Below are 27,754 nucleotides of genomic sequence, written 5' to 3'. Positions count from 1 at the left end.
TTAATTTAATGACAAGCCTTTTGTTATCTTAAATCACCCTGCCTCTGTTTATAAACAAACTCCCTGCCCCACGGACAGAAGTTGCTAGCAGCACAGAATTCATCACATTCCACACTCAAGCTCTGACTCCTGGGTGCTGAGCACCCCCTATTTTTTTCCGGGGGTGCTTGAGCCTTGGAGCACCCACAGAGTCGGCGCCTATGGAGTTGGGATCTTAAACCCCACACCCAGAAGAAAGGGAGGTTTTATAGAATTAATATACATAAAAAACCCAAACAACAAACAAACCTTTCCCTGTAGACAACAACGATTGTGTGAATAACAACAATGTAAGATCCACTGCATAAAAATAAAAAATAATCTTGTAAAATTCTATATACAACATTCCTACTCTGTGGAGATTATTAATTCCCCCCGCCCAGCACAAAAGGTTTCCTCTCCAGTCCTCACCTTCTCCTCCCCTCCACCAGATCTGCCCATCTCAGTCTCTGACCCTGCTGAATGTTAGAGTCCTCCAGGGACGCAGAGAACAAGTGCTGAACAAGCTGGTCAGTATCAGTTTCTGGTCTAGCCTCATCACAATCTTCTTCCTGTTCTGATGAGGCAGAAGCCCTCTGTAGCCTCCAGGTGATGATAGGTCCTAGAGAAGCCCATCTGTTGATGGGATTCTAGTGGGATATCTCTCTCCCCACCACCCGCCCCGTCTCAGGGACACAGTTGGAGTTGGGATTTCCAGACCCAGAGCCAAGGGCAGATTCTATCCCCAGAAAAAGTGGCTGGTGGGAAAGTGAAGATTGGGGCCTCGTTATCTGCATAGCAGAATGCCACCTGCCCTGCCTCATAGTCCAGAGAAACCCGGATCCTCCTGGGGTTCCGGCTCAAGGAGAGAGGGACCTCAGGGGAGGTGAGAGCCCGGTACTGATCCAGACACCGCTCCACAGCCCAGATCCCCCCCTCAGGGTTAAAGTCGATCAGTCCCTTCCTCCTCAGTGATTCTCTAGCCACCCCCACGGCCCAGCGTTCCCCACCTCCCACCTCCACATCCCAGCAATGTCTCCCCGAAGTGAACCCCTTACATCCCAGCACACAGGGAACGGGATCAAATCTCTCGGGATTGTCAGGCAGATCCTGCCGGGTGTCTCCACATTGCACACTTTTCCGATCCTCAGACAGGACGAGTCCGGGATAAACCGTGTCTGGATGCAGAGTCACATTCTCTGGGGAGAGAGAGAATCAGAGCATTAGGGGCAGAGCTCAGCCCTGTGGGAGACTGGGACCATTTCTCACACTCCCCAGCAGCCCTATTCTGGTTGGGACATTCCCAGATTTTCTGCCTTTCTGTCCTGGCCCTAGAGTTCAAGCTGATGGGACGTGTCCTCATGAAGGTCTCCTTTTCATGGGGGTTTGGGGGATCAATCAACAAAGTCTTTTGTCCTCTGATGTTACACAATGACCTGTCTGGTGTCCAAGGGCCTTCCTTTTGTGGGGCAGGAGATGACACCTCTTTTGGTAAACCAGTATTTCACACTCGGTGTGACGTGTCATTCCATATTCTTTATGAAAATATGCTTATGATATGAATATGACATAACTGAGATATACTTTATGCCAGATGGCTCATGTGAGAAATCGTTGGAAAGGTTATGATTTACTGAATGTGATTATCCATTTGTATGCATGTATCATTTCTGTACCTGACGTTAGGAATATTGACTATATATCTGTAGTTCAACTATGCTACTCTGGGTGACGCCCACTGCCAACACTTCAGGTACAACAATGGAAAAGCCAGACAGGGCGGATGGCCCATCAGTAAGGACAATGAACTGTGAAAAGCTTGGCCTTCCCATGGATGCTCCATATTGCCCCTGAATCATGGATGCTGTAATCCTACATAGTCAGGTGGTCTTGTGACCTGATACAAAAACATTACCTGGGACTTCTTGTAACCATCCATTGTAAGAGGGGGAGACGGGGGTCAATCTAGGGAAACAAAGAACTCCCACCTTATGCAAATGCTATTTAAGGGTGGGGAGTGAGGTAATCCTGATGGTCAGTTTTCCCCTGCTACCCCATCCAACAACAACTAAGCTGGAAACAACTAAGACTGAACTGGGGGAAAGAACTGGACATCATGGTGGCAATGGGTCATGTTGATGCTGTGGAACGGCGATTCTGGGCCCGGGAAACAAGCACGGACTGGTGGGACCGCATAGTGCTGCAGGTCTGGGATGAATCACAGTGGCTGCGAAACTTTCGCATGCGTAAGGGAACTTTCCTTGAACTTTGTGAGTTGCTGTCCCCTGCCCTGAAGCACAAGGACACCTGGATGTGAACAGCCCTGACTGTCCAGAAGCGAGTAGCCATAGCCCTCTGGAAGCTTGCAACGCCAGACAGCTACCGGTCAGTCGCGAACCACTTTGGTGTGGGCAAATCTACCATGGGGGTTGCTGTGATGCAAGTAGCCAACGCAATCGTTGAGCTACTGCTCTCAAAGGTAGTGACCCTGGGAAATGTGCAGGTCATCATAGATGGCTTCGCCGCGATGGGATTCGCAAACTGCGGTGGGGCTATAGATGGAACTCACATCCCTATCCTGGGACCGGAGCACCAGGCTGGCCTGGTACATTAACAGAAAGGGCTACTTTTCAATGATGCTGCAAGCACTGGTGGACCATAGGGGACGTTTTACCAACATCAACGTCGGATGGTCGGGCAAGGTTCATGACGCTCGTGTTTTCAGGAACTCTGGTCTGTTTAGACGGCTGCAGGAAGGTATTTACTTCCCGGACCACAAAATAACTGTTGGGGATGTGGAGATGCCTATAGTGATCCTCGGGGACCCAGCCTACCCGCTAATGCCCTGGCTCATGAAGCCCTATACAGGCGCCCTGGACAGTGAAAAAGAACTCTTCAACTACCGGCTGAGCAAGTGCAGAATGGTGGTGGAGTGTGCTTTTGGACGTCTCAAGGGGAGATGGAGAAGCTTACTGACTCACTCTGATCTCAGCGAAACCAATATCCCCATTGTTATTGCAGCTTGCTGTGTGCTCCACAATCTCTGTGAGAGCAAGAGGGAGACGTTTATGGTGGGGTGGGAGGTTGAGGCACATCGCCTGGCTGCTGATTACGCCCAGCCAGACAGCCGGGCGATTAGAAGAGCCCAGCGGGACGCGCTGTGCATCCAGGAGGCTTTGAAAGCTAGGTTCCACAGTGAGCAGGGTAACCTGTGACTATTAAGTTTGTTTAAAGAGAAGCTGAACCTGACCCCTTTACCCACTTCTTTACCCACTTAATGTTGACTATCCTCTCCAGTGACATACCCCCTTCACCCCGTTGCCCCCCTTCCAACACACCTTTAAAAATAAAATAAATGGAACTTTGTTCATTAACACCGTTTTCTTTATTAAGGGTTTCGTGGTAAAGGGTTGAAACTGGGACGCAGACTGTGGTGGGGAGCGGGTGTAGCGATGGAAAGGACGCTTCTAAACTCGAGGAATGACAGGCTCCTGCTCCTAGAGCGGTCCGCAGTGGTGGACTGGTTGTTTCAACGGAGCCTGCCACCCCTCCTGTTCGGGACTCTGTGTGTGGGGGCTATGTGACTTTGTGGCGGGGGAGGACGGTTACAGATCACCTACTGCGTGGCTCTGTCATCCAGGCTAAGGACCGGTGCATAAGATCTGTAACCGCCCTCCCCCGCCACAAACTCACATAGCCGCCCCCCACAGAACATGAAAACCACCTCCCAGACTGACCAGGGTGCCTAGTGACTGTAATGTGCGTGTGACCTGCTGCTGAACCTGCCCCCGTGTCTGTACCCTGGTAAAGGTGACTGTCCTCTCCAATTACCAACCCCCTTTCCCCCCTTCAAACACACTCTCCTCTAAAAGAACCTGACAGGAACAGTAATTAACAGAAACGTATTTTTTATTAACAACTACACAGTTAGGGGATGACACTGGGACGGGGGCTTGGGTGAGGTGCTTTTGGAGTGAAGGAAATGACTTATCAAAACTTTGGGAGTGAGAGCCGTCTGGTACTTGAGCAGTCTGCAGGGGTGGAGTGACTGTTTTCACGGCCCCTGCCGCCCCTCCTTCTTGGGACTTTGGGTGAGGGGGGGATGGGACTTTGTGGCGGGGGAGGGCGGTTAGAGATAGACTGCAGTGGGGCTCTGTCCTCTGCCTCCTGCAGAACATCTACAAGGCGCCAGAGCGTGTCTGTTTGCTCCCTCATTAGTCCAAGCAGCGTTTGAGTCGCCTGCTGGTCTTCCTGCCGCCACCTGTCCTCCCGTTCGCTGTGTGATCGCTGGTATTGCGACATGTTCTCCCTCCACTGGGTCTGCTGTGCCGCCTCGGCTCGGGAGCAGCCCATAAGTTTGGAGAACATCTCATCCTGTGTCCTTCTCTTTCGGCGCCTAATCTGCGCCAGCCTCTGGGAGGGGGATGCCGGGGTAGGTCGGGAGACACTCGCAGCTGTGGGATGGGGAAAAGGGAGTGAATTCCTCACAAAGATACATTTTTGTGAACAATGAACATAGTCTTTCTCTGTGAACAAGACCATGCACAACACCTATCACATGCGCACTCAGGACAAGGTCGAATTTTCGGCCTTCCCATTCAGTGCCTGGGGTCTTGGAGTACAGATCACAGAAGCGGGGCAGGACAGCGGAATTCGGGTAGCAGGCAGACATGGTAAGCCGTAGACTTTTGGCTGCTGAAAGCTTAATTTATAGCAGTGCCCTCCTTTCACGTTCAAAGCAATGCCCCTAGCGTTGGCCAGTTCCTGCTGCCGGCAATCCGGCCAGCATGAACTCTGCCCCTGTCCCACCCCCCTCGCGGCTGTCCCCGGGAAAGATCCCTGTATGCTGCCCCTGACCCGCCTCCACCGCGTGGCGGTAAACCGCCAGTTACACTTATGTAAAGGAACAGGCAATCAGTCCCAATACTAACATTCCCCTAATTTAAAGCAGGTCACCATGAGTGATATCACTCTGATGAGGATCTCGGACACAGAGAAAGACCTCATGCTGCGTGAATGCCAGCAAAAACCAGGGCCGTATGCGGCCATGCTGTGCGAGGCACTGATCCCGGAGTACTTGCTGCTAGCCTGGCGTGGAAAAGTTTCCTACCATGGAGGATGCAATAAGGCCGCTCTCCCCAGGAACCTAATGCAAAGGCTTTCAAATTACTTCCAGGAGAGCTTCATGGAGATGTCCCAGGAGGATTTCTGCTCTATCCCCGGACATATTGACACAATTTTCCAGTAGCTGCACTGGCAAGGACTAAAAAGTAGAGCGCCTAGGGCAAAGTAATCATGCAAAACCGGACATTTTGAGATACTTTTGCAGTCGTTGCACTGGCAAGGACTAAAAAGTAAAGCGCCTAGGGCAAAGTAATCATGAAAAACCCATTGTTAATATTCCATTACTGTTCTGATCAAAATAAATGTTTACATGTTTAAAACACTTACCGACTGATCCTTCCCCTGATTCAGGGTCAGGGTTAACGCCTTGGGAGGGTTGGTAAGGGATCTCCGTGAGGGTGATGAAGAGATCCTGGCTGTCGGGGAAATCAGCGTTGTATGCGCTGTCGACTGCCTCGTCGTCCTCATCTCCTTCCTCATCTTCCCCGTCCGCGAACATCTCAGAGGAAGCGGCCGTCGACAATACCCCATCATCAGAGTCCACGGTCAGTGGCGGGGTAGTGGTGGCGGCCGCACCTAGAATGGAATGCAGTGCCTCGTAGAAACGGCATGTCTGGGGCTGGGATCCGGAGCGTCCGTTTGCCGCTTTCGTCTTCTGGTAGCCTTGTCTCAGGTCCTTGATTTTCACGCGGCACTGCGTTGCATCCCGGCTGTATCCTCTCTCCATCATGGCTTTGGAGATCTTCTCGTAGATCTTCGCATTCCGTTTTTTCGATCACAGCTCCGAAAGCACGGACTCATCGCCCCACACAGCGATCAGATCCAAGACTTCCCGATCAGTCCATGCTGGGGCCCTCTTTCTATTCTGCGATTGCATGGCTGAGCTCGCCACGATGTCCAAACAGGAAATGAGATTCAAACTGCCCAGACAGGAAAAGGAATTCAAATTTTCCCGGGGCTTTTCCTGTGTGGCTGGTCAGAGCATCCGAGCTCGGACTGCTGTCCAGAGCGTCAACAGAGTGGTGCACTGTGGGATAGCTCCCGGAGCTATTAGCGTCGAATTCCATCCACACCTACCCTAATTCAACATGGCCATGTCGAATTTAGCGCTACTCCCCTCGTCGGGGAGGAGTACAGAAATCGATTTAAAGAGACCTCTATGTCGAACTAAATAGCTTCGTTGTGTGGACGGGTGCAGGATTAATTCGATTTAACGCTGCTAAATTCGACATAACCTCCTAGTGTAGACCAGGCCTGAGTCTATTCAACATTGCCCAGAGATGTGGGAGCTTATTACAAGAAGATTCTACCTCCTTTCGGAAACTAAGACTCTGACTTATTTGTGTGTGTGTTTAAGCTTGTAAATAACTCCCACTTCTTTTTCTGAATTACTACATCTTTAGATAGTTTATTATTGGATTGGCTACTAGCATTGTCTTTGAACATAAGAACGGCCCTACTGGGTCAGATCAAAGGTCCATCTAGCCCAGTCTCCTGCCTTCCAACAGTGGCCAATGCCAGGTGCCCCAGAGGGAATGAACAGAACAGGAAATCATCAAGTGATCCATCCCCTGTCGCCCACTCCCAGCTTCTGGCAAACAGAGGCTAGGGACACCATCCCTGCCCATCTTGGCTAATAGCCATTGATGGACCTATCCTCCATGAATTTATCTAGTTCTTTTTTGAACCCTGTTATTGTCTTGGCCTTCACAACATCCTCTAGCAAAGAGTTCCACAGTTTGACTGTGCGGTGCCTATTAATTTCATTTCATGACTCCCTAGTTCTTGTGTTATGAGAAGGAGTAAATGACACTTCCTTATTTTCTTTCTCCACACCCATCATGATTTTATACACCTCTATCATATCCCTCCTTAGTCGTCTTTTTTCCAAGCTCAAAAGTCCTAGTCTTATTAACCTCCCGTCATATGGAAGCTGTTCCATACCCCTAAACATTTTTGTGGCCCTTTTCTGAACCTTTTACAAATCCAATATAAGATGTAAGATCTAAGGTGCAATTTCCCTGGGATAAAGGACTGGTTCTTTGGGACTGGGCATAACCTGAATATTGGTGTGATTTTTGGTTTAAGGGACCCTCTATCGCAAAGGCCGGCTTGCCTGCGTGGCAAGATAGACTGGAGCACCCAAGGGGACAGTCTGTGACTCCACGTGAAGACTGTTCTAGTGCCTGAGGGGTTCACACTCGATACTTGGTGGGTGAAGTCTAAGTGTTGTAAAACGCACAGCCAGGTTGGGGGGTGTGCCCTGCTTCTTAACAGTCTGCCCCGAGGTTGGCACTCATGCTCTTGAGCTGTTCCACACAGCCTGCACTGGCATAGTAGGAGTTTGACAGCCTGCTTGGGGGTTACTAACTCCACATAAAATGCTCAGGAGTGGGGGTCTCCCACTGGCTAGCTTCGGTGGCTCCCTAGCTAGGAGGCTGGTTTTTGTGGATCCCATTCTCAGGCACCTCTCTCTCCTCATACATAACCGAGGCGCAAGCTAATGGAGAGGACATGTGACTGCCCCACATCTCCCCTGCCCAGTGACCCCTCCCGCCCTGCGCCCAGCCAGGACATAGCGCTCTCCCCACCCCACGTTACCTGCGGGGGGTGGGCCACTTCTCTGTCCTTCTCTCCGTTCGTCTCCCCCCGGCACGTTCGGCTGCTCTCCCTGGCAGCTGGGTGGAGAGCGGGACAAAGCTGCCTCTCCAGCCAGGCGCTCTCAGGCAGAAGTGGCTCCGTCCCGCTCCCCGCCCGGCTGCCAGGGAGAGGGGCCCAACGTGCCAGGGGGAGGCACAGGGAGAGAAGAACAGAGCCCCTCTCCCTCCCCAGAAGACCAATCTGGGGGGGCACTTGACCCGCCCCATGCCCTCCCTATGTGTCACCTCTTCGCCTAACCCAGTTCCTAAGTGCCTCCATGTCAGGCATTGCAAAGCTGAGCATGGCAACCCCCGTGTCCCGATGTGGGCCTCAGGGCCTCGAAACGAACAGAACAGCTGGGAAGCCCTGAATTGCCTCAGTGTTTCCTGCTCAGACATTGACCTGGCAGTGAAAGGGTTACAGAGCAATTCACATCACTGCCACTGATTACAAGAGAGGGAGAGAAACGGAGACTTTAGACTTAATATTATTTCTGCAGCCCAGCCCCAGCAAGAGTCAGTCTGTCCAGGTGCCCCCTTCTCCATCAGTGTCCATCTGTCTGGGGTCAGGGCCGGCTCCAGGCACCAGCTTGGCAAGCAGGTGCTTGGGGCGGCCACTCCGGAGAGGGGCGGCAGGTCCAGCTATTCGGCGGCAATTCGGCGGACGGTCCCTCACTCCCGCTCCGAGCAAAGGACCTTCCGCCGAATTGCCGCTGCAGATCGCGATCGCGGGTTGTTTTTTTTTTTGGCTGCTTGGGGCGGCCAAAACCCTGGAGCCAGCCCTGTCTGGGGTACAGCAGCCCCCCATCGATCACAGGCAGTGTGTGTTCAGCACTGGATACCCCTGGGCAGGGAGAGGCGGTTGGTGTGTGTCACAGCAGCTCCCTTCTCACTTGCATGTGGTGCCTAGATCGGGGTGAGCTGGGCCTCTGGGGGGTTGATCCCAGAAAGTTTTTTTGCACATTAATTGAGAGTCCAATTTACTCTTAATCTGAGTGTGTGTGTGTGGAGGGGGAAACGCTGGGAAAACTCACCCTTTTTGTATAGTTTTTTCACACCCCTTGCTGGAGACAGTCCCCAGTCTCTCTTCAGGTCAGATGACAGTGTGTCTAGAGAGAGAGAGGAGAGAGGGGAGATTTCATGCTGCTGTGTCTATGGCAAAATTTTTACTGTTTGATTTATTTGTGCTTTGATTTTGAAACAAACAAAATGGTAGAGATATGGAACCAGGCAGAGAAATGAAGACACTCTGGGAAAATTTCTGGACAGGACAAAAGATAATAAATGAGAATCACAGATATTCTCTGCACACTGCGCATGACTAGGGCCCTGATTGTCATTTACGCCTCTCTGGCAGCGTAGTGAGATGTTTATACCAGCTTTAAAGCCCCTTTAAACTGCCAGGGAGGTAAAGGTGTAAAGAACCCTTAACATAAACAAGAAACAGGACCTATATCACTTGTTTCCTCCAAGGATTTCACATAGACCCTCTGCACACACAGGATCTCATTTTCTAAGGCTTTGATCACCCACAACCGTAGGTGCCGACTCCATGGGTGCCCCGGGGCCCAAGTACCCATGGAAAATAAAAACAGGCGGTGCTCAGCACCCGCCAGCCACACTGGTTCCGGCCCTGGGGCTGGCCGCCAATCAGCTGTTCCGAGGGTGGGCGGCACGCGGGGGAGGGGGCAGAGAGGAGGGAGAGGTGGGTTGGCGGGGGGCCCGCGCGGAGGGGGCAGAGCAGGGGTGGGAAGAGACAGAGCGAGGGCAGGGCCTCAGGAGAGGGGGCAGAGCAGGACAGGAAGAGGCGGAATGAGGATGGGCCATGGGGGTGGAGCACCCACTGGGAAAATTACATTTGAGAATCAGGTCCATTGAGCTTCTTACATCCAGGGAGCTGGAAGCATTTTAATACAGCCACAGGTTAAGCATCAGACTAACACCCTCCTGTGAGGTCTGCAGTTATGATCACCCTCCCTGCTTTTGATGATGGGGGAAACTGAGGCAGGGAGCCATTACTTGATTCGGCCATGGTCACACCGTGAATCAGTGGTAGAGCTGGAACAGAACCCAGCTCTCCTGACTCCCAGACCCATGCATTATTTGCTGGATTTGTTTACTTTCTGTGACGCATGGCCAGAAAGGGTTAAGCATCCTGCAGGATAAATGACCCAGAGTCATTTTTTAGTGACATGTTAGAAAAGTATGTAAATGGTAATTAGGGCCATTTCATGTTAGATAGGCTAGAACTTTGAAATGCAAACCTGTATTGTTAGAGAATTAGAGGTGATACTAACTGTGTGTTTACAATGTAATCAAGAGGTTAACAATGTAATAAAACAGTCCTGTCTGTGCTGTATTCTGTTAATTCAGAGATCAAAAGGAGATCTTAATATTTAAATGAACTGTAAATATAGTGATATTACTGTATTCGTCTCTCTTTGAAATGTACAGCAAATCACCTGCAAATGGTGGAAAACAGTCAATTGTCTTTTGTTAATCCCTTTAGCTAATTAGTGATGCTTAGGAAATAGGTCTACTTCAAAGTCTCCATGGTTGTCTGTTGTTCACCTAAGAACTCCTAGCTGTCAAGAGAAGGCCTGGAACTGTATAAAGGTCTCTTGGGTCCTGATCCTTTTTATCTCAGATCTGCTCGATGCTTTATGCAGGGGAAGCTTGAGTCATAAGATTGAGATATCCAGTCCCATCGGATCACCCAGAATATGGACATTGGACTATAACCTATGGACTAATTCTGAAAGAACTCTTTGCAACTACAAAGCTCATCATCTCTACTAAGAATCTTATCTCAGAACTGTACTTATGTCTGTATGCATACTGATCTTTTAATCAATAATCTCTCGTTTTTCTTTTTTAATAAATTTTAATTTATTGGCTGTAAGCATGTATTTGGGTAAGATCTGGAATATTCATTAACCTGGGAGGTGATGTGTCCGATCCTTTGGGATTGGTAGAACTTTCTTATATGATGAATAAGACTTTCAGTAATCCTCATTATATTTGACTTGGGTGTCTGGATGGAGGCCTAAGGCTGGGTTGCTTTAAGGGAACTGTGTTTTGGCTTCTGGGTAACCGGAGAGGTATTATAAAATTGTTTGAGGCTAGCTTGGTGGATCTAAGTACTGGAATGACCACAAGCTTTGGGGATTGTCTGCCCCATTCTTTGCAGTTTTCCCTAATTAAGTAACCTCACTGTGGACCCCCTTGAGACCCCGGTCACAGTTTCTCTCTGTTATTAAATAGCGGTTTATCGGCTCCAGTCTCCATTTATAACGAGATCCCTGTGCAGATACAAAATTTGTATTCACATCCGATCGCAGACATGGTCCGCGGATATCCGCATCCGCAGCCACGTATATAAAGCGGATATCTGCAGATTTGCAGGGCTCTATGTATGACCAGGATTATGCCACAACTGAATCTGTCAGACAGGAACATATGATCCGGCTCCCTTCACCTGGACCCCATATTTCCATGGTTTAGGAGAAATCTGTTTGCGGGGAAAATGAATCCCCTTCACACGGATTATTGACTTTGAATAATAATTTATTTTGTCTTGGAAACCCCCCCAGGCCAGGAGCGGCAGAAACTTCTTAAAACCATGGCCCCGCCCCTGTGCCATCCCTCTCTCCTGCCCCTGCCCTGCCCCTTCTCCCCCAAGCCCCACCCTCACACTGCCCCTTCTCCCTGAGGCCCCACCCCTGAGCCACTTCTTCCTCCAAAGCCCTGCTCCCGGCTCACTCCTCTCTGCCCTCTCCCTGCCGTTGCTCGCCCTTACGGCCAGTAAAATGTGGTGGTGCCATGGCCCCCTGGCTCCCCCTCCATTCCAATGCCCCAGCCCCAGCCCATTCTCCTGATTTAATGCGTCAATTTCATTTATTTCTACTTTCCATCAGCATCTAACCATGAAATAATTGACCAGAGCCCTTCGTCTCTCAGCGTCACGGACACGTTTCGGTTTCCCCTTCTCAATACCTTTGAAGGTCCTCAAAGTTGCCTTTAGAGCAAGAGTTTGTTGAGAGTAAATGCTGAGTCTTTTTTCCAGCACAGGAGAGATCTTCACCGGCACCTGGAACTTCCCTTTTTTGCACCTAGACCGCAACAGATTTTGTTAATGGAAGATCATTGGATTTTCATATTTGACTCCGAATGTCGAACTAGCGAATGTTGCTGAACTAAGGAGGCTGGAGAATGAATTGCTTTGTACATACCAGTGCTCAGATGAGGTACAGTCCAGGCAATGGCAGTGCAAGGTCCCCTCACCAGTAGCCCATTAACTTGTTTCAACTCTGATCCAGGGAGACCAGTTCAAGGAATAGGAAGGGAGTTCAATCCCCATGGCCGTCCACTCCTTGGCCTTCCTGCTCTGATGGCCAATCAGTTCCAATATTCCTGATGAAATTTGTGTTCTGCGCCACAGAGGCTGGACTGAGATCAACTCTTGTCTCCCTCGTTCAGTGGTGCCCAAACTTTTCCTGTTGTGCCTCCGCCTTACCAGTAGTGGAATCTGTCCCACCCCATTCCCACTCCCAATACTGGCTCAGCGGCAGAGCTTGGGCTGAAGGTGGATCTGTCCTGGGGGCTGAGAGGGAATGAGGGCAGAGCTGGGCCCAGCATGGAGAGGAGTTGGGTGGTGCTCCCTCCCCGCTCCCACCCTATGGGGCCTGGCCCCCAAAATTCCTCCACCCCCCCCAGGGGAGCACACCCCACAGTTTGGGGACCACTGCCCTAGTTCGTTCCTCAGGGGTAGTCAATTATTTTTTGTCATGGTCCAAATTACTTGGTCAAGGTATAGTCAAGGTCCAGACTCCAGAGAAAATAATAAAAGAAATACCATATATACTTGTTCATTAGCCCATTCATTTATAAGCGGACCCCCCAAGATGGTTAGGTAAAAATAGCAAAAACTGTATGACCCTTTCATAAGCTGACCCTATATTTCAGGGGTTCACAAACTTTGACTCCTGGCCCGTTAGGGTAGGCCTCTAGCGGGCCTGGACATTTTGTTTACCTGGAGCATTCACGAATGGCGAACCGCGGCCACAGGGAGCCGAGGGGCTCCATGCCTGCAGACGCTCCAGGTAAACAAAACAACAATATATTAGATATTCAATTCAATGATTCCATAGAGTTTAAAATCATAAAATTTGGGGGTAGACCCGTTTATAAGCCGACCCCCACTCTTCGATGCGTCACCTTTTTACCAAAAATATTCAGCTTATGAACGAGTATATACGGTAATTACAATAATGATAAGAAGAAGTAAATGAAAAAGATTTTGGGATCCGTTCAAAAGCATCAGTGGTCTGGATTTGGCCCACAGTCCACCTATTGACTGCCCCTGCACACAAGTCTCCAAATAATTAACAGGTCATAAAGACTTCTCTTCACTCCTGACCTGGACACGACAGAACCAGAGTCTAAGGCCTGGACTACACTAGGGGGGGATCAATCTAAGATACGCAACTTCAGCTACGAGAATAGTGTAACTGAAGTTGACATATCTTAGATCGACTTAGATTGACTTAGTTTGCGTCTTCGTGGGGCGGGATCAATGGCCGCTGCTCCCCCATCGACTCCGCTTCCGCCTCTTGCCCTGGTGGAGTTCCGGAGTCGACGGGGAGCACGTTCGGGGATCGATGTATTGCATCTAGACGAGACGCGATACATCGATCCCCGATAGATCGATCACTACCCGCCGATCCGGCGGGTAGTGTAGACGTACCCCTAGAGGTGAAAGGTCCATACTCCACCCCCAGAGCCCTGGGGCATCTCCCCCGCCCTTGGAATTCAGGTGATTATAAAAATATCTATATTCGTTTAGTTTTATAGGAAACACAGGAATCCCCCATTTGTATTAAACAGAGGGAGATTCTGACCCCATTTGTCACCCCTGCCCTGCTTTACTGTTGTGTCCTGGGATGATTTTTTTAAACATCTTATTCAAGCCCCTAAGTGGCACAGAGACGTGCATGGGTGGTGGCTATCGAAGGTCAGGGGAGGCTAAGCCTCCCCTAACCCCTGCCGTGGCCCCACCCACGCTCAACCCCAAGGCCCTGCTCTCCCTCCCCCTTTCCCTGAAGCCGGCGGGGGCTCAGCTACTGCCAGCGGCCTGGAGCCTGGGCTCGGGCTGTTGGCCAGGGTGGGGGTGGCTTGGGACAGTGCTCAGGCCAGACAGTGGCCTGGGACAGCTCAGCCTGGCCTGGGGGTCGGGTCAGCCAGCGTGGCTGGGGCGGGCCAGCCGGGGTTCCTTTGGCTGCAGCGGGGGGTGCGCGAGGCTCTGGCGGGTGGGGGGAGAGGCCTTGGGTGGTAGGCGCGTGGCCAAGGCTAGCCTCCCTGAAGGGGGTCATTCACCCGCCACCCATGCAGAAATGTGAACGGAAAGTGAGGAGCCACGTACCTGCTCAAGGTGCTTCTGGAGTCCTATGGGGAGAGAGAGAGAGAGAGAAGGAAGCTCAGTCCCATATACCACACACGGGGGCTCCCTCCTGCTCTGGCCAGATTTTCCTAACTGGCCACTGTGTATCTCCTGCAATTATTTGGTCACATTCTATTGTCTGGAATTGGGACGTGTGTGTGTAAGTAGCACATGGAAACCAACGAGCTACAGCCTGGATCCACAAACGGACCGAGGCGCTGCAGTGCCTAACTTTTGGGCACCTAGAAAACCACTAGAGTGACAGGATCCACAAAGAACATAAGAGAACATGAGAACGGCCAGGCTGGGTCAAACCAAAGGTCCATCCAGCCCAGTATCCTGTCTCCCAACAGTGGCCAATGCCAGGTGCCCCAGGAAGCCTGAGTTAGGTGCCTAGGCTCCCAATGCCATGCATGAAGAGAGACAGGCGCCCGGCTGTACAAAGTCAGCAGGCTGGGCGGCGACAGCCAATGGGAGAAGTTGACGAGTGGGGTGTGCCCTAAGCCCCATCCCTTTCACAGAGTTTTTCACCTTACTACAGGGAGGCCGGATCTCTGTGGAAGACAGGAGGAAACAGGGGTGGCTCCCATATAACTTTTAGCCCAGTGGTTAGCGCGCTCACCCAGGAGGTGGGAGACCTACTTTCAGTTCCCCCCTGTGCCAAGAAAGGGTTCAAACAGGGGGTCCCCCACCAGGGCCGGATTAACTTTTTGTGGGTCCGGCGCCAAACATATTTGTGGGCCCCCATTGGGCAAATAGGGCATGTGATGGGGGGGGGTGGTTCGCGGAGCGAGGGGCCGGTTGTGGGCAATGAGGCACAGTGGAAGTGGCCCCACTCAGCCCAGCACAAGGGCACTGTTTACAAACCCAAAACTGCTAGATGCACACTGGCCTGCCCAGCCCAGTGCTGCCAGTGTGCCCCTTCCACACTGCCCCCTGCCTCCCCCAGTGCCCTGCCCTTATGTCCAGTGCCCCCTCACCCAGAGACTTCCCCCACAGATCCCTATGCCCAGCACCCCCTGCCTAGAGACCCCTCCCGCTGACCTCCCACCACAACTGCACAGCACCCTGCACACCATCCCCCTGCCCAGCTCCCCCACCCACAGATCCCCTACTGTCCAGCATCCCCTTCACAGTCCCACCAGCACAGCTGTACAGTGCCCCATATTCCTGAGTGAATTCTGCATCAAATTCTGTGCATAATATTTTAAAATTCTGAATTTTTTTTATAATAAATAAATGTGGAAGCTCCACCACGGCAGTGGGGAGCACAGGCCACTGGCTGCATGGAGATGGGAGAGCCCTGCAGCCTCCCCCACCCCTCTGGGACAGGGACTTGGCAGTGAGACTGACCCTGACCCTGACACAGCACAAGGGCCAGGCCTGCCACAGAAACACCCTGGGGCCCTGCCCCTTTGTGCAGGCACACCAGATGTGGGCAGGGAGGCTCAGCCCGGCAGCAGGATCCAAGTGCAGATGGACTTAGTGTGGGGGGATCCAGATGGGGGTAAGAGGGATCTGTGGGGGGCAGTCTGGGTGCAGGCAGCTCAGTGGGGGATCTGGATGCACAGGGAGGTGCCAGGTGCAGGGGCAATGGGAGTCGGCAGGGGGGACCAAGTGAAAGTGGTTGGAGCTCAGCGGGCGGGGCGGGGGGGGGGGTTGTTGTACTTAAAGTACTGCACAGGATCTTTTCAGGGGGAATAAGGCAAACACCACATTCATTGGTAATACATGCATCAATCAACACTGTATCATATGCATATGATCTATATCAGTGTTTTTCAACCACTGTTCCGCGGCACACTAGTGTGCCGCGAGATGTTGCCTGGTGTGCCGTGGGAAAAAAATATTAAACCATGCTTGAATGTCGGAACTGGTTACTAAAATTTTTGAATCCCACCACTGATGTTAAGGACTATAAATAGCTCAGAATATCAGCTTTGTGTTCAGCCAAACAGGCCCAGGTTGCGCACTGAATAAAGTATTTTATAATTTTTCATATTTCTGTTTACTTACTATTTCATAATAAAGTAATTATAAAATACTTTCTTTGTGTTTATTTGATTCCTATTCAAGAGAATTACTTTATATATAGTCAATATAGGCACAGAGTTAAATTTTTTAACATTTTCTAATGGTGGTGTGCCTCGTGATTTTTTTCATGAAACAAGTGTGCCTTTGCCCAAAAAAAGGTTGAAAAACACTGATCTATATTACACTCATGCACTCACATACAAACACACTCTGTCTTGTTGTTGTTACCAACTAGTTGCTCCCCTTAACTTCACTGGCCAGGTGAGTTAGATGGGGGAGGGGTGGAGCCGAGCTTCTGCCAATCCGGATCGATGCTCCGATGTTGACAAGACGAGACCCGGGGTCCTCTGCAAGACACCTCACATTTATAGCAGCTTCCCTCTCATGCAAATCTGTACCAGATTCAAAATCTGTGTCTGTGTCAGTTGGTCCTTTGTGCTGCTTCCTTCTGGGTGTTGTCCCACTGCTGTTCAAAGAGGGTGTTTCCAAAAGAAGGTGCTTGCTTCTAACACGCTCCCGCCCCCCCCCTCCCAGGCCATCAATATGTCTGCTCTTCTTTAGTGAGCCCACTTGACAAGTTTTATTGTCCTTGGGTCTGGCTTCCATCCCCTCTCCAACTAGCTGTCTGGAGGTGCTTGCCTTCCACGCCTTGCTCATTCACACCTCATTCATTCAACATGGCAATTGATTAAGGGGGAGGGGGGAGAGATCTTATTCTACTCCTAGCAAAAAGACATTTTTCTTCTACTTTAACTATTCTTAGGGGCTATAACATTATACCAAGGCTTAACACAAAGTTTTCTATAAGTTTTTCTACATAGGGATCTGATACAAAGTTCCTATATCAAAGGACTTGATACAAAGTTGTATGAAAATAGCTTAATACAGGGTTATATGAAGAGGCCTAATACAAAGTCATATGAAAGTTAGAGGTTACATATGGATAGGCTTAATATAAGGTTATATAGAGAGGCATAATACAAAGTCATATGAAAGTTATGTGAAGATGCTTAATACAGAGATTTATCTACAGGGTCCATTTGGGTGGGGGTCTAGGTGTAGGTGGTTGGGGCTCAGTGGGGAGGGTATCTGGGGAGGCTCACTGGGTGGTACAGATTCAGGGGAGGTGGGGCTTGTCAGGATGAGGGTTTGATGGACCTGCTTAACAGGGGAGCCCCAGCTGCTGCCAAGGGGATCCGCATGCTGGGCCCCCGTTTCCCCTATCCCACGGATCGGCAATCTTCGGCATGCGGCCCACCAGGGTAAGCCCCCTGGTGGGCCAGGCTGGTTTGTTTACTTGCCGCGTCTGCAGGTTCGGCCGATCGCGGCTCCCACTGGCCGTGGTTTGCCACTCCAGGCCAATGGGGGGCTGTGAGAAGCCACGGCCAGCACATCCCTTGTCCTGCAGCCCCCCATTGGCCTGGAGCAGCGAACTGGAGCCAGTGGGAGCCGCGATTGGCTGAACCTGCGTACGCGGCAGGTAAACAAACTGGCCCGGCCCACCAGGGGGCTTACCGCGTGCTGAAGGTTGCCGATCCCTGCCCTGTCCCCTTCCCTTCCTCATCCCATGCCCCTTCCCCACTACTCCATCTCCTCCCCATCCCACCCCCTTCCTTCCCCACTGCCTCTGTCCCCCTGCCCTGCCTGCCCCACCATGGGCACTCACTGTTGTACAAGATGAAGGATGGCTCCCAGCACACAGAAGGGAGCTCAACCAGCCCTAGGACCCAGAAGGTGGTGTCCAGCTGCAAAGTCCCCAGAGCTGAGCAGCACCTTCTTTTTTCAGCCTGGCTGTGCAGCTCTGCAGTCACAGAGTAGGTATGCTCGTTCCACCCCCCTTCCCCAACGCCCCACCTCTGCCGGCAAACAGCTGATCGGTGGCAGGGAGGGGGAGGGCAGGAACGGAGCAAGCTGTGAGAGGAGGCAGGGGAGGGGGAGTTTGGCTGCCCTACTGCAGCAGGAGCCTCAGTGCCAGGAGCACCAAGCTTCTGCCCCCCACAGGAGAGAGCAGGGGGCAGAGAAGAGTGGCCCTGGCCGGGGCCCCCCTGGAGTGTGGACCCGGCGCCATGGCACCAGTGGCTCCATGGCAAATCCGCTACTGAGGAGAGGGCTCTAACCACTGGGCCCTTGAATATTCTTACATGGGTTTTTTCACAGTCTCTCCTGTTGAACCTGTTCAACTGTGGATAAATACTTAGAGAGGCAGAGGGATCTGAGGTGTCTCTATCTCAGTCTCACCTGCAGGAATTCCCTCGCTGGCTGCTGCCCCTTCCCCTCCATCTCACTGATCAGCTCGCTGAGATGGGAAATCTCCTTGTCGAGTTTGGTGACAGTCTCGTTCTGCCACCTCACAATCTCCTGCTCCAGCTCTCCCAGCCGGGCCAGCAGGAGTCGCTCTTGTTCCTCCAGGAACTGGTGCAGCTGTTCAAATTCAGACACAACCTTCTGCCTCTCGGCTTCTTTTTTGTCCTTTAGTCAAGAGACACAAATAGAGAAAAGGTTTCAGAGTAGCAGCCATGTTAGTCTGTATCTGCAAAAAGAACAGGAGTACTTGTGGCACCTTAGAGACTAACACATTTATTTGAGCATAAGCTTTCGTGGGCTACAGCCCACTTCATCGGATGCATAGAATGGAACATACAGCAAGAAGATATTTATACATACAGAGAACATGAAAAGGTGGAAGTAGCCAGACCAACTGAAAAGGAAGAGCAGGGACAAGGAGAGAAACATGAGGCATTTCATAGAGCCTTGGTTATGCCAGGGGAGTACTTCCCCATGACCTCTGCAATTCAGCACTTTGTGAGACATTCCTTGTGGATGCGAAATAATTTTTTTCTAGAACTCCCTCATGAGGCCTAATTTCAGTTACCGGCGTGCAACGTCTGGCATGCTTGGAATAATGTGATATCACCGACCTCTGACAATCCTGATCTAAGAGCCGGACTCAGAACCACACAGGAATGGGTGGCTGGGGAGAGAGAACTGGGGAACACACGCAAAACTGCACAGCAGCAAAACGTAAGTGAGGAAATCATGCTATCCTGACAACAGTAACTGAATAATAATACACACACACACAAAGTGTTAAACAGAAACATAGCTACACCCACAGGGAGTAGCAGACATACACACAAATATACACACATTTTCAGATGTGGTAATACAAGGTGAGATGGAAATGGAGCTGTTCTGTAAAAATTGTGACTGCTTTGTGTTTACTAGAACGTTTACTGTATGAATGTATTGCTGTAGTTTCATGGGGAGCTGAAAGGGGAAAAAATCTAGCAGGAAGGAAATAGAATGGTTCCAAATAAGACACACACACACACACACACACACACACACACACACACACACGATCAAAAGGAATATAGCCCCTGGCAAAAAAAATTCTTTGAAGGGGGGGGGAGTTCTTTGGGGAAACCAGACTGAAGCACATGTACACCAGTGGCTCTCAGCCTTTCCAGATGACTGTCCCCCTTTCAGGAGGCTGATTTGTCTTACATTCCCCCAAGTTCCACCTCACTTAAAACCGACTTGCTTACAAAATCAGACATAACAATACAAAAGTGTCACAGCCACACTACAACTGAAAAATTGCTGACTTTCTCATTTTTACCATATAATTATAAAATAAATCAATTGGAATATAAATATTGTACTTACATTTCAGTGTATAGTACATAGCGCAGTATAAATAAAGATGTGTGTATGAAATTTTAGTTTGTACTGACTTTGCTAGTGCTTTTTATGTAGCCTGTTGTAAAACTAGGCAAAAATCTAGATGAGTTGATGTACCCCCGGAAGACCTCTGTGCACCCCCAGGGTTACATGTACCCCTGGTTGAGAACCACTGATCTACACAACAGCTGGAGGGGTCATTTCCAGCTGGAGAGGACTCAGGCGGTGGGACAACGTAGCTGCCCTGAGTACAGGGCCGGCTCCAGGCACCAGCTTAACAAGCAGGTGCTTGTGGCGGCCAAGGGAGAGGGGCGGCACCTGCGGCAATTCGGGGGCGGCAGGTCCCTCACTCCCTCTAGGAGTGAAGGACCTGCCGCTGAACTGCCGCCGCCGATCGCGGCTTTTTTTTTTTTTCTCCAATTGCCGCCGCCGATCGCCATCGCGGCTTTTTTTTTTTTTTTTTTTGCTTGGGGCGGCAGAAATGCTGGAGCCAGCCCTGCCTGAGTACAGTCCTGTGTGAGACCCTAGGTTGGGTCTCAGGCAGGTAACCCTGCCACTGTGAGTACACTGCTATTTTTAGCACGCTAGCTCAACCAAAGCTAGCGTGCATACGCCCACCTGAGCTGGAAGTTATGCCTCCAGCTGCAGTATAGGTGTACACTGAGCTGTCACAGGTCCACAGGATCGGTGCTATGCCCCAGCTTTTGAACAGTCTCTTGGTTGGAGGAACCCCTTAGATGTGCCAGACCCCCCCGAGGGGTCTCACTCTTCCTTCAGGATGGACCACGCGGCCTCACCACTTCCTTAGACTAAGATCCTGGGCTCCAGCCCTCCTGATAGAGACTTGTCCACTCTTCAGGCACCCAACATTTGCAGTGACACCCCAAACCACGTAGGGTTTATTAGTGGACTAGAACACAGCATGGGACGCCCATAGGTTAGCACAGGGACATACAGGTTAAAGCACAGTCCATTCTGGGGCAAGGCACTAGCCAAGCTGTAGTGAACTCCATCCCCATGCTCTGCCTTCCTCTCTGACTTCCAGCCTTCGTCAGTTCCCAGGTGAGAGAGCCCCAATGGCCCCCCCATTTTTACTCAGGTTCCGGCGCTCCTGCAGGAACCCCCAAATTGGCTAGGGCCCCTAGGCAGGGGCTCATTAATTCGCCACTGCCTGGAGGGAAGAACTACAGGTGCCAGAACACAGCTGGGCCTACAGCGTGAGAATGGTCGATACCCAAGGTTATGTAGCCCAGGGCCCAATCTACGAGTGGGAAAATTACAGAATTCCATGTCAGGACAGGTAAAGGTGCAAGGCGTGCACTCAGGGACACCAGAAAGGGGACAGAGGTGCTGCTAGCTCTGCAACCGTGACCCAGAAGGGTCACAGAGAAACACACCCCCATGCCCACAACACTACAGAGAAATGCTGGGTATTGACTATGGGCACTTACCCGGTACTCCTTCATTTTCCTCTCTTCGGTCTCCTTAAATCCCAGAAGCTCCTCTCGCTCTTTCTTCAGAGTCTTCAGTTGGGTCAGGGTTTGTTTCTGAGTGGAGAAAAATGATGCGTGTGATTTGTGTGATGGTGTGGGACTTGTTCCTACCACAACAAAAAATATATATCCAGTGTGGATAGAATCTGGTCTTTGATGAAACTCTTTCTAAACTGTCGCCATCGGCAGGAGGATGTGATGCCAATTCCCTGAAAACCCACTGGCCAGACGGAGGTGCTGGGTGGGAGGAGGTTTGTCTCTAGTAATTCCCCTGGATCCCCTTCCCCGGCAGTAATATTGACAGCGATCGTTCTGGGCTGCCCAATGCACAGCAGCAAGGGGCCCTGCACCCAGCGATGCCCTGGCTCTGAGTGATCAGGATAGTTTGGTCCCAGAAATGGGTGATTCCTTTATTGGAATTGAAGTGAGCACCATAGACAAATGGGGGAATCCCCCGGCATCAGGGGGAATCCTTTATGGCAGTGAGCCAGCAGAATGACCATTCACCAGCTCTCTCAAAGCCTCCTTCATAGGGGCCCGCTGGGAAGGCAGGGGTTGTGGCTGAAGCATGCTGCACTTTGCCTATTCTCAGCTGCTACAATCACCCAGAGAACAGAGGGTGAGTCAGAGCAGCCCCTGGGGCTGAGGGTCCAGGCAGGACCCTGGAGGAGCAGATACTACCAGGAGCTGGAAAGGTGTCAGACAGCCACCTCTGCCCCCACTCTCTGATCCTGCACTGAACTCAGCTGTGCCGGGTGTGACGCTGGCAGACCAGGTGCCAGCTCATGCCAGACCAATTCACTTGTGTAGTAGTATAGATCAAAGCGATTGTTAAACGTATAAGAACGTAGTTGGTGTTTAAACTTCATGAGAACTAATGGGATGTTACTTGCATTGTTTTCACTTATCTGTATCCTGTTATAATGGAGTAGCGAACATTTCCATTGTGTATACCCCGTAAGAAGCTGCATGGAATGCAAATGAAGGACATTGAATAGCATACCCTATTCCTTTTTCCTAGTTAATAAATATTTAGATAGGATTGGCTACAGGTGTCATCTTTGGTTGGATGATCCAGTTGATCTGGGGTAAGTGACTGGTCTCTTGGGACTGGAAGCAACCCAAATAAGGTATGTTTTTTGGTATAAGTGACCATTTATCACAAAGTCCAGTTTGTCTGGGTTGAAAGATAGACTGGAGAGCCTAAGGGGCATGTCTGTGACTCCATGGTAAGACTGGTGGAGTGATCCAGGAGTTCATTTTTGTTACTGTCTTGGTAAAATCTAATTATAGAACTCACCATCAGTATGGGGTGTCTGCCCGGTTTTCTGCCCGTCTGCCCTGAGGTCGGCACTCACATTCCTAAGCCACTCCAGAGAACGTGACACCAGGAGGGAGAGTAAATGACTCTGGTCTATTTAATGCAAAGTGCGTGCAGACCCTGCAGAGCATGTTTCAAACAGAGAGCAGATGGGAGGTGCAGCTCCCAGTTCACTTTCTACCTCCTCTATATTTTTTTATAGACTGTGAATCCTTTAGAGCGGGACACTCTTCACATGCAAATTCTCAGCACAGATATGACATAAACATAGCAGAGGACTACCTCTGCTGTAGTGAAGGTTAAGCACGTCTTTCTGTTTAAAGGGTGCTTATTATAACCCCTGTAAAATCTGCCCAGTTGCTCAGACTGCATTGAAATTTGTTGTGCTTCATGAGGCTGTGTGGTCGAGCTAGTGATCTAAAGTTGGGGTCATTTGACCAAGGAGTTTCTAAGATACAGACCCTTGAAGAAAACAGCTTTTCAGAGTCTACCAAATAACCCTTTTGGGGCAGCAAAATTGAAAATTGGGAATTTTGAACCTATGACCCCCACTCCCGATCCTGTTATTTCTTAGTTGTCCCCCGCACTCAGTTGAACCCCGGGTTCAGTGGCTCCTCCTGTAAGGTTGGGAGAGGGGCCTTTAGATGCAGGACTTCAATGAGGCCCCTTCCCCGAGGCCTCCCTGACACCACCCCTTCCCCGAGGCCCCACACCTGCGCTGCCCCTTCTCCCCAAGCTCCCACCCCCGTACTGTCCCTTCTCCCGAGGCCCCGCTTCCGTGCCGCCTCTTCCCCCCACTTTTAAAAGGGGGGGCCATGGCCCTCCGCCCCGTTCCAGCATCCCTGGTTAAGTATTATCATCATTATCTGGCCACAGTCGTGTCACAAGTGCAAACTTACATAATAATTATAACTGCCTAAAGGGCCCTACCGCCTACCCACAACATTGCTCTCTGTGGTCAAAATCTTGAAATTCACCCCTTAAAACCTCCCTCAAGGCTAGGGTGACCAGATCAGCACTATAAAATATCAGGACACGGGGTGGGGGGGGGAGCAAAAAAAGGGGGGGCGGAGCAAAAAAAAAAAAAAAAAGGGAGTTTCAAAGGAGCCGGGGGCATTGGCAGGCCCCAGCTGCGCGTGCTGCCCTCCCCCGGAGCCTCCCGCCCCCTGGCCCGCCACGGGCATATGCGGCGCACGGTGGGTCCGGGCAGGGGCAGCGCGGAGTGGGCAGGGGCCGGGTAGGCGGCGCGGGCCGAATCCCCGCTGCTGCCGGGGAGCCCCGTGCCTCTCCCTCCCGCTCGCGGCTGCGGCTCCTTCCCGGCGGGACGCGCCTCCCGCTGCCCCGCCCACATGCGACACTCATCCCCTGCGCCTAGTCTCCCTCCCGCCGGGAAGGAGCTGCAGCTGCGAGCGGGAGGGAGAGGCACAGGGCTCCCCGGCAGCAGCGGGGATTAGGCCCACGCCCCCGCGCCGCCCACCCGGCCCCTGCCCACTCCGCGCTGTCCCTGCCCGGACCCACTGCGCTGCCCCGCGGGCTGCAGGGCTGGAGCAGCCTCCAGGCTGCGCTCCCGGCCCCGGCCCCCATGTGCAGCGGCCTGGGGGCTGGGCAGGAGCCCTCTGGCACAGCGGAGGGCTCAGAGCTGAGCCCCCCTGTCTCCTTCCCTTGCCAGCCCCCCTTTGCCCGCCCGCCCGGTGCCCGGGTACCGGAGCTGACTCACCAGCTCCAGGATTCAGGCACCGTCGCCACCCTCCTCCCTCCCAGGCTTGCGCTGCCATGCAGCTGCAAGCCTGGGAGGGAGGAGGAATGCTGCATGGTTGGGGAAGAGGCGAGGCCAGGGCGGGGATTTGGGGAGGGAGCCAATGGGGGAAGGAGGGGGCGGAGCTGGGGCGGGGGGCGAGAGTCCCTCCGGGAGGGCAAAATTTCTTTTTTGTTCAGTGTCCCGACCAAACATTGGTCGGGACGCGGGACAAAGAAGCAAATATCGGGACAGTCCCAATAAAATCGGGAAGTCTGGTCACCCTACTCAAGGCAGAGTTCAGGTTGTCTGGAGGCATAGCGTGTCCTTCCAGAACACTAAGTCCAGCCAAATGCAAATATGTGCAAACCAGAAATACCGACTTCCAGTACGTGCCTACGCAACTTTAGCTACGTCCTCTTTGAACGCTGCCCCATGTGCCAATACCCAGGGGAGGCACGTAATGCAGGTTGGGGCACAAAGCATTTCCGGTCTTGAGGCTTCAGCGGGGGTGGGGAAGGAGTGAGTGTGGACGGCGCCTTAGGGGGGAAGAGGCGGAATGAAGGCGGAATGGGAATGAGGCCACGGGGGAAGGGGCGGAATGGAGGCTGAACGGGGGCAGGGCCACAGGGGAAGGGGAGGAATGGGACTGGGGCCGTGGGAAAAATGGGGTCAGGGCCGGGGGCAAGTGATGGAACGGGGGAGGGGTTCCAGGCTCAGAGCTCCAGCCAGGGCCAAGAGCTGTGCTGTGGTCCCAGCCGAGGCTGAGAGCTCGACCCCAGCCGGGGCTAAGCTCTCAGCCCACCTCCCCCAGTGGCCCCGACTGAGCTCTCAGCCCCCCCACCTCACCCCAGCCAGGGCCACTGGGAGTATGACGCTCTGTACCTCGGGGGAACACCCTGCACCCCCATGTTCATTCTTATAATAGGATTGTGTGGTATCCAATGCAAAGTTTGTCATGTTGGGTGTCTTCGGAAGGCTCATGATGCACTGAGCATTGTTGTTATTGTTACAGTGATGTTATAGGTTGTAATTTCATATATATAGTTATGAGGCTGAAAATGTGCCCCCATGGCTTAAAACAAGCCCAGGCAAAACTCTCCAGGAGCAGAGGGGCAGTTCACACCTCATCAGGGCATGTATGGGACAAACCCAGCTCAGCCTCACAGGAACAAAGAACACTGGCCTAGGCAACAACAAAAGATCTGTTGGACTCTCCAGTGAGTCACTCCCCCTTCCCTTGGTCAGTTTGGGACTACGATGAGCTAATGGTCAGTTGACTCTGAAAGGGGGGGGAGGAGGGGAGCTAAGAGGGAAGAAAGAACATGATAAAAAGGAGAGACGTTTACCATCTGCCCTCTACTCAAACACTTAGCCTACTCCAAAGACCAGTTGTACAACCCCTGCACCCTCACGCACATGGTCATCCAACACTCAACTTTCACTTACCCTTCATTAAGCCCACAGACATCTCCCACTTCACTGCTGACAATCCCCATGGCAAGAAGACCCCTGTGCCCCACTACTTACAGAGACCCCCACTATCCTCTCCCACAAGAGTCCTGGGTTCAGCAGGCCCCCATCACTCAGGACTTCGCTGTAGCCAGGCCATATCTGCTTGGGCGGGTGGGTGACCCCCTGTGCTCCTCCACTTCTGCCAGGCACAAAGCCCTTTGGTGCGGTGCTGGGGTGCTGTGGGTGGTAGTTAACACTCTCTTAAAAAAATCTATGGGGTAGGACTATTGTCTCAGGCTCTCTGAAGACTCAGGCAAATGTTGCTGCGTGCGTTAAACTTGGGGAATAGTTTCAAGATTTCTTCATAACATATGCACTGACTCCATGGGTGCTGGAGCACTCACATAAAAAAAATAGTGGGTGCTCAGCACCCACTGGTAGGCCCTGCTGATCAACTCCTCCTGCCCCGGCCAGGGCCTCCTGCCCGCTGAGGATCAGCTGTTCAGCGGCAAGCAGTAGGTGCTGGGGGGACGGGGAGGAGCAGGGCAGGAAGAGGTGAAGTGAGGGAGGGGTGCGCTCAGGGGAGGAACAGGGCAGGAAGTGGCAGGGCAGGGACAGAGCAGGGGCAGGAAGAGGCAGGGCGTGGGTGGGGCCTTGAGGGAAGGGGTGAAGTGGGCGGTGGGGCCTGGGCCCAAGCGCGAGTCAAGTCCCCCTCCCCCCCCGGGAAAGCAGGAAGTCGATGCCTCTGCTTCATAACTATGAGGGCTAGAATTTATGGTGGGTTCCCATTTTCAAGCTTTTCCTCTGCAAACAGGAGGGCTAGCCACTTACTTAATTTTATTATTTTTAAAAGGAAACCGAGGAGGTTCTGGTGCAAAGCAACTGACTCCAGGAGCTGGGACTCTAGAGAGGTGTCCTTAGTGTCTCTGCCTTAACGCAGCACTGTAAATGCTGCATGCAGCAGAGTGAGGGTTGCATCCTGAATGTGAACGCCTGCTGGCGGTGCCTGGGCTATCAGGGGTGTGGAGGGAGAACAGCTTGTTCTCTCTATTCCTGGCCTGCCAGCAGCACGGCCACATCTTGCTTCAACCCCCTTGGTGGAGAAAGCACCACACACTGAGCTCTAATGCCCTAATGAACAGAGCCGGGTTGATTGGCTGGGACAGCATCAATGGCCAGGGCTCTCTGCAACTGACAGAAGAGTGGGGCCTGCAGGGGAGAGATTTTGTCAGAGCTGGAGATATTGAGGGGGGGAGGGAAATCTGGGAAACTGGGGACTTGGTGGCTCTGAGAGACTTGGAAAAACTCCAGCTCCTCTGGGAGGAATGTCCATATCGTGCTGAAAAGGGAAGGATTGAATTAACCAAGATCCAGTTCATTTCCTACCTTATATTTCCAGGCAGCCACTTCAAGGAGAAGCACCGGGTGAGACCTGTGCTCTGGGGATCTCTCGCAAACCGCACACACGGCTTCCCCATCCTTCTCACAGAACAGGTTGAGTTTCTCCTTGTGTCTCGCACACAGATTCTCTTTTCCCGCTTCGTCTGCTTTTAAACCCTCTTCTTGGATTTTTTCTATTATATGCGCCAGGTCCCGGTTGGGCCGGAGATTCCCTGTCCGGATCCGAGCTCTGCAGACGGAGCAGCACAAAGGCCCGTAGTCTCCCGTTGTCCATTCTTTACAGTACCGAGTGATGCAGCCCCGGCAGAAGTTGTGCCCGCAGTCTACGCTCACTGGCTTTGTGAAATATTGCAGGCAGATGGGACATATGGGTTCCTCTGTGATTTCCTGTTCAGGAGTCCCTGAGGCCAT

General features: G+C 52.0%; 1 protein-coding gene across 1 annotated transcript; it reads right to left on the bottom strand.

Moving 5' to 3' along the window:
* Positions 1 to 705: 705 nt before the first annotated feature.
* On the bottom strand, positions 706 to 27,754 carry LOC135887413 (E3 ubiquitin-protein ligase TRIM7-like). Its single transcript, XM_065415182.1, has 6 exons — positions 27,329 to 27,754; positions 21,390 to 21,485; positions 18,493 to 18,723; positions 14,203 to 14,225; positions 11,778 to 11,893; positions 706 to 1,217 (listed from the first exon to the last, which is right to left on the bottom strand). Exons 1-6 carry the CDS (start codon positions 27,752 to 27,754, stop codon positions 706 to 708), a joined length of 1,404 nt encoding a protein of 467 aa, XP_065271254.1.

This window comes from Emys orbicularis, chromosome 13 (assembly GCF_028017835.1).
Source record: "Emys orbicularis isolate rEmyOrb1 chromosome 13, rEmyOrb1.hap1, whole genome shotgun sequence".
Classification (NCBI taxonomy): Eukaryota; Metazoa; Chordata; order Testudines; family Emydidae; genus Emys; species Emys orbicularis.
This window is presented reverse-complemented; position numbering and strand designations above follow the sequence as displayed.

Excerpts from the sequence above, each read along its gene's own strand:
- LOC135887413 (XM_065415182.1), bottom strand. The coding sequence starts at position 27,754 with ATGGCCTCAGGGACTCCTGAACAGGAAATCACAGAGGAACCCATATGT. Across the intron at positions 21,486-27,328 it reads TGGCTGCCTGGAAATATAAG|AAACAAACCCTGACCCAACT; the intron begins GTAGGAAATGAA and ends TTCTCCACTCAG. Across the intron at positions 1,218-11,777 it reads AACTTTGAGGACCTTCAAAG|AGAATGTGACTCTGCATCCA; the intron begins GTATTGAGAAGG and ends CTCTCTCCCCAG.